Source organism: Aquarana catesbeiana, linkage group LG06 (genome assembly GCF_042186555.1).
Source record: "Aquarana catesbeiana isolate 2022-GZ linkage group LG06, ASM4218655v1, whole genome shotgun sequence".
Classification (NCBI taxonomy): Eukaryota; Metazoa; Chordata; class Amphibia; order Anura; family Ranidae; genus Aquarana; species Aquarana catesbeiana.
Window position 1 is genome coordinate 316067947 of NC_133329.1, and position 10200 is coordinate 316078146.

At 42.4% G+C, this 10200-nt stretch overlaps 1 protein-coding gene across 2 annotated transcripts in view; it reads left to right on the forward strand.

Moving 5' to 3' along the window:
* Window positions 1-9850, forward strand: part of FTCD (formimidoyltransferase cyclodeaminase) — a 74182-nt gene extending 64332 nt beyond the window's left edge. Inside the window, exons 11-14 of one of the 2 annotated variants that reach the window (XM_073633707.1) lie at window positions 2307-2350; window positions 4268-4406; window positions 6496-6591; window positions 9715-9850. In XM_073633707.1, the coding sequence (XP_073489808.1) occupies window positions 2307-2350; window positions 4268-4406; window positions 6496-6591; window positions 9715-9798 (363 nt within the window). In that variant the 3' untranslated portion in view covers window positions 9799-9850. The remainder of the gene's footprint in view (window positions 1-2306; window positions 2351-4267; window positions 4407-6495; window positions 6592-9714) is intronic. The other variant, XM_073633708.1, reaches the window with a different exon arrangement.
* Window positions 9851-10200: the final 350 nt, after the last annotated feature.

Consider the following 10200-nt stretch of genomic DNA (forward strand, 5'->3'; position numbering starts at 1 on the left):
TGGATGCGCTGTTATCAATCTATCCAATCAAGAGCAGGGGCCCCGTGGAGAGAGGGACAGCACGTCCCCGCCGAGGAGATGAAGGGGCTCAGGTAAGTAAAACTGGGGGGCCGCTGACTGCCAGGTGTTTTGTCACCTTAATGCTTATGATGCATTAAGATGAAAAAACACTAGTGTTTACAACCCCTTTTTTAAGAAGCCTTTCATAATTGTAGCCCCCTCCTAGTAAGGCTGCTAGGTAACTTTATTTTATTTATTTTTGTCATTTGTAGCTCCTTCTGTAATCACGGGAGCAGTGCTTGTTAGTTTTGGACTGTTCAGGGCATCACAGGCTGGGAGTTGGCTTGCTTCCCTCTGCCTCTCGAAAAAGTTTCTGAAGTTCAGGGAGGGATAATTCAAATGACAAGCCTGAATAACAGGGCCTAGCCAATCCCTGGGAGGTGGGCCCAGTTGGTGTCTGGGATGCTGCTAAATGGTCTGGAGCCCTGAGGAGATTCTTTCCCTGCAGGAGGCAAGCTTCCCCCTCCTCACAGATCCAATCACTCTGGAGGGAAAGAATCTCCTCAGGGCTCCAGACTATTTAGCAGCATCCCAGACACCAACTGGGCCCACCCCCCATTTTAAAAAAATGGTTATAAAATTTTGTAAATAAGTTTTTTTTTTTTTTTTTTCTCCTTCACCGATGTGCGCTGATGAGGTGGCACTGTTGAGGCTACACTGATAAGTGCCCTGATTTATCAGTGTAAAAGTACCCTGTCACAATTGCCAGTTACCATCTCTCCTCATGCTGTGACAGCACATGAGGAAAAGGATGCCTATCAACTGGCAAGTGTCTACATGTGATTGGACACAGCTCATCACATGGTAAAGGGCTGCTGTGATTGGCCCTTTACTCTGATCTGAAGGATGTCAATAGACGCCCTCCCAGAGCTGGACGACCGTGCTCTAACCATCTTTTGGCTATAGCGCAATCGGGAAGTGGTTAAGACACAGGACCGTCACTAAAATTCAATCACAAATGTTCCAAATCTGCTAGGTTTTTATGCAGTGCTTGAAATTTATCGCAGACCGCTCCTGGGACCTTGCCAGTAAAGACCTTGCGGTGTGGTGCTATAAGGGAATGAAGTGCCAGAAGATGCTATATGAGCTGGGACTGCTTTTAAAGTCCTAGATATACGGGTTATCCCCTTTTACCTCCAGCAAAGGCTGTTTAGAGAAGATTAGTGAGAAGCTGTCCTGTTTCTTCTATTGTTTGGACTATCCTGATCCCCTCCCCTGTTCACATTATTTAGCAATAAATTCTAAAGATGACTCCTAGACTGAGCCTGTGTCGTTTGTTCAAGGAACTGTGCTTGTGACTGGCAGGCTCTGTCTCGGTAAGGGAGACCTAGGCATATTCTCAGCGGGCCCTTTTGGGGAACGGAAACCTACTGTATGTAAAACCTTCTGTTCCCCATTTTGTGTAATGTACAAGAAAGAAGGGTGCTGACAAAGTGCTGGATTTTTTTTTTTCTATGTGTAATGTATCTAAATTTTGGATATTCAAAAATGTACTTTCTTTTGCAACATTCAATGGAGGAACTTCTCGTATCTGTATCAAATAGTCTACGTCTTGGTTTTAATTAAAAAACTCAACCCTGGGAGATGATTAAAGAAACCCAAAACAATTGATTATAAATCTGAATAATCTGAAAAATGTTTCTAGTTGTGTAGCTCATATACTAGTATCCTTCTTTGAGGTATATTCAAAGTCCCATTTTTATCCCTACTTTGTATGGGGCGTTTGTATGTCCTATACAATTTGATACTGGGATGGCACCTCTAGAAGTTCTATATTAGGATATGACATGGGTCCACCATTTTGAATTATGAGGGATTCCTAAAAGTGTATTTAAACATGCAGGATTACTGTGTGGATCCTCCTCCTACAGATTGTATCTGTTATACAAAAAGTAGATGAAATACTGCATTCCTTAGTTCCCTACAAGCATAGGGCTGCCTTTTAGACACTGGATGGTACTGCACTTGAAGCAACAAAATGACTTGGAGCGCCAATAAGAAAATGCAACATTTCATGTTGCAGCATCATACGCCAACTAATCGGAGAGCAGCTGTTACCCATAATATAGTGACCACTATTAATTTTGATTGTTCAGTTTGCTAGGGAGGATGGTCTGCATACTAGGGACTTGAGCAAATATCAGCAGGTTCAAAAACCTTTTACTGAAATCTGTTTTTACATAGGTTTTTCTTTCCGTCCTATTTTTAATTCTTTTTTTCTGCCCCCCCCCATCTTTTGATGTCAGGCCGCCCTCAAGCTTCCAAAGGGCACAGAAGAACAGCAGCAGAAGTAAGTTTGTCCTAATGATTCTATGTATCTTAAATGTTTGCTTTAGCTGTATTTTCTAGTGGAATTAATTGAGTGAAAAAGTGTAGAGTTATTGTAAGTGCACAAAAGATATTTGAGAATTGAAGTCCTTTTGGCTTGGAGTTAAAGTGTATGTCAAGCTAGGTCACCCCTTTACTTTAACTCTAACAGAACGTTCTGTAAATTGGCTAAGTACGTGCCAGGGGTGGCATTTACACTCAGATCCCACACTGTGCAGAGATTTTTGTGCTCTGAGATGACAATCTAAGCATCAGCAGACTGCGATTTGATTGTTCTAGGGGCAGGGTAACTGTCAAGGACTTTGGGCTGCTGGAGAACCTTTGCCTGGAGAACTGTTTTAATGTATTCTTAAGTTATCCAGACAGAGCTGGCCACTAATTGCTTTTTGGCTTCTTATGCATAAGTTAGTCCTATGGGGGAGTTGTTTTCGTGATAATAGGATTAGCGCTACTGGCTAAAGTGACAATTGTGTGAGAGAATGGGCGTAGCCCTTATCTGATGGTTTTCTGTATAAATTCAGTGTGCGTTTCTCAAAGCAGTTCTTATTCTAGTTCACTCCAAGACTGGTGTTTTGGGGGTTTCTATAGCCAGATCTATTGGTCTCCTGTTGCAGGACTTGGGAAGCGGCTTCTTGGTGGAAATACCCAACAGAGTATCTGGATTCCGTCACAATAGCTATGCAGTAAACCTGTACCGACATAGTCTCCACCATGTGTTTTGGCGGACATGCACCATTCCCGTCTCAGCATCTGCTGTTGCCAGACATGAATGGAACAGAGTTAACAATATGATAACACTCTAACGATCTTTAAAATTCTTTTATTGAAACTGCTAAATCTGAGTTATCCTGCAGGCTGAAATTTGATTTGGTAGTTAGTTTTGCAGATTGCAACTTAGTCCATTTAAAGAGGTTGTGGAAGTTGTAACTATAGGTAAGCCTAGAATAAAGCTTACCTATAGGTACTGTAAATATCTGCTAAACGTGTGCTGTTTAGGAGATATTTGTTTTGCGCCAATTATTATGTCATCGGCACATGCGCTGTGAAGAAAGGGCCCCACGTGCCATTTCTTCACGAGCGAGTGACGTCGCACGTTCCGGACAGTCACTGAGCCAGAGTCCGCGGCCCCGAAAGAAAGCGGGGCGAAGATGGATGCGGCCTGCAGCGAGGACAGCGTGGGCTTCGTTTGCAGGTAAGTGTCACATAATGCGATGCATACTAGCCTTTTATACTTTTACTTTCCAGGGGCAAAAGAAGGAATTAAAACCCATCAGGGTTTACTTCCTCTTTAATGAATGTCACTCAGTGCCGATCCTGACCTCCCTGGGGCCCAAAGCAAAATTCTGCTAAGGGGCCCTCTACCTGACCCGTGAACTTTGTAAACCATTTTCCATTGTCACACCTGACAGAGCCTCCCCTCTTACATCGGGGTCCCCAGAGAGCCTCCCCTCTTACATCGGGGTCCCCAGAGAGACCCCCCCCATCCTTATATTAATTTCCACAAACAGCTGACTACCCCCCCCCCTTTGCAGAGGTTCCCCTGTACCTGGCTTGTGGAGGTGGGAGGTGGCGATCAGCAGCTCTATGGTGCCCACAGGCAGGGGTATCTCCCTGGTGCTAGTAGTTCTATCTCTCTCTATCTAGCCCCCCCACAGTGGTATAATGGAAGAGCCCAGTCGCAAATGCGACTGCAGCGACCCCCTAAAGTTCTGCCACTGGGTGTTGTAAACATTAATTGACGCGCTATGACACGAGGGGGCCTCGAGTAATTTGGGGGGCCCTACGCAGCTTGTGTAGTGGGCGTATAGAGTGGATCGGCTCTGATGTCACTGGCATACATGTGTTGTAGCTTGTTTAAAAACCTTGTGATTTCTCGCAGGCGGTTTGCTGCTCTACAGGATGGCCTAAAGGAAGCGGTGGGAGTTCCATTAAGCCTGGCTGAGAAAGTCAATACTTTGTGGAAGCCCTTGCTAGAGCTTTCTAAACACGGCAATACTGCATGTATATCTGACCTTCAGGTAAAGAACATGTTTAAAGAAAATCTATGGTCACATACACCTTCATTTTTGAACATCGGCAATGTAATAGTAATACAAACAGTAAATGGTTATTCGGCAACCCCAATGTAAGCTTACTAGAAAAATTGCTTTTCATGTTATGCTGACCCTCTTTCCACAACTTTCTGGATTCCCTGCATGCTTGACAGCTTCTTTTTCTGCTGTTTACTTTGCAGGCAGCGATTCTTGTACTGACTCTGTCTCCTGAAAACTCCTTCCTCTCAGCAGTTCTGTACAGGGCTGCTGTTAGAAACCATGGGGCCCTATACAGAAAACCTGACACAGGCCCCCATACAGTCAATGCTTCAGTTATGAATCAACAGTGAGTGATCGGTACCGCTCACTTATTGTGTTCATTTTAGGAAAGGAAGGGGCTGGTAAATATGACCTGTCTACCTAACCCCCCCCCACTCCTAATCTTGAAGGATCCCCTTGTGCTTGCAACTGCCGGCAGGAAGCGGAGGGGGTAAGCCACCAGCGCTGCAGGGGTAGAGGGGGCACACAGGTGGAAACGTATGGGGCACAGGGAGGGTGATGAGTGGGTGGCGCGGCACATGGCAATTACTGCAACCAATCCTTTTTGTATGGCGCTCTGCAGCAGCTAAAAGCCAATGGTGGAGAGGGGGCCATACAGAGGATCGGTTCCAGTAATTGCCCCCCTGCTATACCGATCACCCTTCCTGCCCACATCCGATTCACCCTGCTGCTTGGGGCCCCCCTTCTGGCCCAGACCCCTGTGCAGGAGGACTGGAGGTACCCCCTTATCTACGGCCCAGAAGGTACAGTAGGCTCTATTTATTCTAGTATACAGCAGTGCTTATCAACAGGGCATAGTGAACTTGTGTCACAGAATTCGAGGAAGTAAACGTGCTGGGGTCTTCACAAAGCAAGTTTACCAATTTTAAGATCTGATTTTAATAGACGTAGACTGTAAATAATTGAAATACAGTGTGGAAATATGATTTTACATTTTGACCATTGATGCACTTTAGTTCAGTGCCATAAACGAGTAATTTCTTGTTTTCGCTGATGGCGATTAGCATCAGAAAAAAGGAAACTGTCCTCCGAGTAAAACGAGATGAAAGCATAAAAAATAATGGAAAATCTGCTCTGCTTGTAGTCTCTGGCAGCGTTTTTCAGACACTCTGTTTGTATGCATGCAGGCGAATCATTTGTAAAATGTCATTTCTCAGGGCGGGTTTCCTTATGATGACAGTAAGGGCATCTCTATTTTGAAGACTGTGTAACATAGTTGCAAGGTTCTTCAGGTTGAAAAGAGACACTAGTCCATCTGGTTCAACCAATTAAAAAAAAAACACAAAGTAACCCTCCCATATACACAATTCTATACCCATAGGTGATCCAGAAGAGGGCTGACAGTGCTTTAATACTTAAATAGTAAGTACATCATACATACTGGTTTTCCTGCCAGGATTTATAATTTCCCAGTCTGTCCTGGAATTTATATGCTAAACAGCACACCCAGGATGGAGACTTAACTTTTTTGTGCTGCAGTACAGTTTGGTCACCTCTCCGCCCCCCAGGCTAAAAGAGCAGCAGACTATATGATCCCTATGCTCATTCTCCTGTCTGCATATACCTTGTCAACACATGTGCATGTTTCTTCTAGTCTGACTGTTGCTGTGGCCCCAGTAGAGGGCCAAAGTATCATTTTGACTCAAAATGTTTCCAGGATTATAGAAAATCTTATAGCAGACTTTTTTTTCTTTTCATAGGAATTTAGGCCTTGTTACTTTCTCAAAATAAGTGAGAGGGTCTGCCCTTACTAAATTCACATTAATATCAGTGTTAGAAGAAAAGCGGTAGCCCCAGAATCTCTTACCTGGAAAGGCATGTTTTACAATTTTTACCTCCGTGTTAGTTCTACAGAAAATTTATTTTAATGACAATTTTCTTCAATGTCTATTATGTTGTCGCTGATCACTTATCTTAAAGTACCATTTTTCATTCGGTTTTGACAAAAATATATAGACACGTTCATCAGTTTCTTGAATGTTTATTGACCAAACTAATTTTAAACCTTTCACAGGTGGCAGCAAAGGCGTTAGAGACTGGAGTGTTTGGGGCTTATTTTAATGTCCTTATCAACCTTCGAGAAATAAAAGATGAAGAATTTAAAAGCCAGGTAACAAGTGTTGCATAAAGTATTCAGCAGCTGTATCAGGCTGGAGGACTGAGCATATCTACTGTCATCAGGAAACCTGGTGGAAATGGCAGGGCCACCACAGGAATCGTCTTCACAAAATGCTTTTTGCCAGACTATATATGGCTTCCTTACTTGTAGTATTGGATCAACCTGTTAGCCAGGCAACAAGCATTTTTCATAAGAGTGGGCCAGCAGTGATGGTTTACTTTTTTTTTTTTTTTTTTTTTTTTTATTCATATTTATTTATTTTTCTCAGCAATGTTTTCTTTAAAAACTGTAGGTCCCAAAATCCACCAAGAAAACATAAGCTTGCATTTCCTTTGAGGGTACCGTCTGTCTTCTTTGGGCTTATATGTTCATTGCGTTTGCAAATAAGTGCATTTCTATGCCGAAAAATGCAGCATGCTGTACTTTTTTGCACTGTAATAATATAAACAATGCCCATAGTATAACCTGGATTTTGGACGGTCTATGCAGTGTGAGTGCAGTCAAAAATGCCTCCCCACTAAATCTAGGTGCATTTCACAGAATCAGTTCAAAAAAATTGGTCATGGGAACCCAGCAAAATGGTGATGGAGAGGTACTCTCCTACTAATGTTGAGGCAGGGTGTGATCAAAATGATGGTTATGAAAAAAAAAATTAAAGATACACACAAGGAGTTGCCTCTAGAAAATGTATTTACATACAGTGGGGATGGAAAGTATTCAGACCCCCTTAAATTTTTCAATCTGTTATATTGCAGCCATTTGCTAAAATCATCAATCCATTTTTTTCCTCAATGTACACACAGCACCTCATATTGACAGAAAAACACAGAATTGTTGACATTTTTGCAAATTTATTAGAAAAGAAAAACTGAAACATCACATGGTCCTAAGTATTCAGACCCTTTGCTGTGACACTTGTATATCTAACTCAGGTGCTGTCCATTTCTTCTGATTATCCTTGAGATAGTTCTACACCTTCATTTGAGTCCAGCTGTGTTTGATTATACTGATTGGACTTGATTAGGAAAGCCACACACCTGTCTATACAAGACCTTACATCTCACAGTGTATGTCAGAGCAAATGAGAATCATGAGGTCAAAGGAACTGCCTGAAGAGCTCAGACAGAATTGTGGCAAGGCACAGATCTGGCCAAAGTTGCAAAAAAAATTCTGCTGCACTTAAGGTTCCTAAGAGCGAAGTGGCCTCCATAATCCTTAAATGGAAGACGTTTGGGACGACCAGAACCCTTCCTAGAGCTGGCTGTCCGGCCAAACTGAGCTGTTGGGGAAGAAGAGCCTTAGTGAGAGAGGTAAAGAAGAACCCAAAGATCACTGTGGCTGAGCTCCAGAGATGCAGTCGGGAGATGGGAGAAGGTTGTAGAAAGTCAACCATCACTGCAGCCCTCCACCAGTTGGAGCTTTATGGCAGAGTGGCCCGACAGAAGCCTCTCCTCAGTGCAAGACACATGAAAGCCCGCATGGAGTTTGCTAAAAAACACCTGAAGGACTCCAAGATGGTGAGAAATAAGATTCTCTGGTCTGATGAGACCAAGATAGAACTTTTTGGCCCTAATTCTAAGTGGTATGTGTGGAGAAAACCAGGCACTACTCATCACCTGTCCAATACAGTCCCAACAGTGAAGCATGGTGGTGGCAGCATCATGCTGTGGGGTGTTTTTCAACTGCAGGGACAGGACGACTGGTTGCAATCGAGGGAAAGATGAATGCAGCCAAGTACAAGGATATCCTGGACGAAAACCTTCTCCAGAGTGCTCAGGACCTCAGACTGGGCTGAAGATTTACCTTCCAACAAGGCAATGACCCTAAGCACACAGCTATAATAACGAAGGAGTGGCTTCACAACAACTCCGTGACTGTTCTTGAATGGTCCAGCCAGAGCTCTGACTTAAACCCAATTGAGGATCTCTGGAGAGACCTAAAAATGGCTGTCCACCAACGTTTACCATCCAACCTGACAGAACTGGAGAGGATCCCCAAATCCAGGTGTGAAAAACTTGTTGCATCTTTCCCAAAAAAGACTCATGGCTGTATTAGATCAAAAGGGTGCTTCTACTAAATACTGAGCAAAGAGTCTGAATACCTAGGACCATGTGACATTTCAGTTTTTTTCTTTTTTAATCTTCAAAAATGTCAACAGTTCTGTGTTTTTCTGTCAATATGGGGTGCTGTGTGTACATGAATGGGGAAAAAAATGAAATGATTTTAGCAAATAGATGCAATATAAAAGAGTGGAAAATCTAAGGGGGTCTGAATACTTTCCGTCCCCACTGTATAGTGGTACAAAAGATCAGCATCATATACCCAAAAAACCCCATACATTTTTTTTTTTTTTTTTCAAGGTAACTCCTTTGGGTGTGTTTTCAAATTTTTTTTTTTTTTTATTGTGGAGTTTTTTTTAGGCATTCTCTGATTGGATGAAGTGTAGATCATGATGGAATTGTCCAGGTTCTCCACTTCTGCAGGGGCAGCTGCTTGGCATGGGGCCCAGAAGACCATGGCTATCACTGTAGTAGCTGTTACTGCTTCCATAGCAATGCCACAGATATGGCATATGCATACTTAACTGAACCAATGTAATTATGCAAACAAATTCATACCCAAGTTCAGCTTTAAATGGATAGCATGAGCATGACAGCCAAACCATTGGTATTCTCAAAAGGAGAGGTCCTAAATGACCACTTCCTGTATTGGGTGTATACAAAGCCACAACTGTTTAGGATGACTCAAGCTTGGCTTTTCTTTTAGACTGCAGGCTTCACTTGATAGGACATTGCATGATGTATTCTATAAACTTTTTAAAGGCCAAATGCACCTTTTTGCCAAAATAAAAATATATGGCACCCACATTTGCAGGAAAAAAAAAATATGCATAGGCACTCTTCCTCCAGCTATCTGTACCAGGTATGGACTTTCAGTTAAAGAGCTGGAGGAACTGTCAATGGACTAAATGTGCGGTAATCGCTGCACGTGTTTCATAGTCATAGCAGATAGTATTTGTCATTCATTCATGCAACCTCACTGATTTAAAAATTGATAGCTGCCACTGGGGAGAAGAGCATACTAATTTATAAATTTTTTTTTTTTTTTTTCCAGACCCAAAAGAAAGCTACCCAACTATTGGAAGAAGCAAAAAATAGTGTTCAGTCTGTTTTGCAAATTTGTGAGGGGCGCAACTGAATTCTCGCAAAATAAATAACTACTATTGTACAATTCACTGTTTTTTTTTGTCTTATTGGTGGGAAACCTCCTATGACGAAAATCTGTTGCTTTCCATGAATAACCAGCACAGATAAAAGATTTTATTGCCAAACACAGCACAGTTTAAGGTACATTTGACAGAAATAAGCTAGAACAAATGTCCTAAACCTTCACTAGTTAGATCTTAACCGCCTCAGTACTGTGCACTTTCACCCTCTTCCCTCCAAGATCAATTTTAAGCTTTCAGCGCTGTCGCACTTTGACAATTTGCATGGTCATGTAACACTGTACCCAAATGAAATTTTTATCATTTTTTTTTTTTCACACAAATAGCTTTTTTTTTTTGGTGGTATTTAATCACTGCTGGGGTTTTTATTTTTT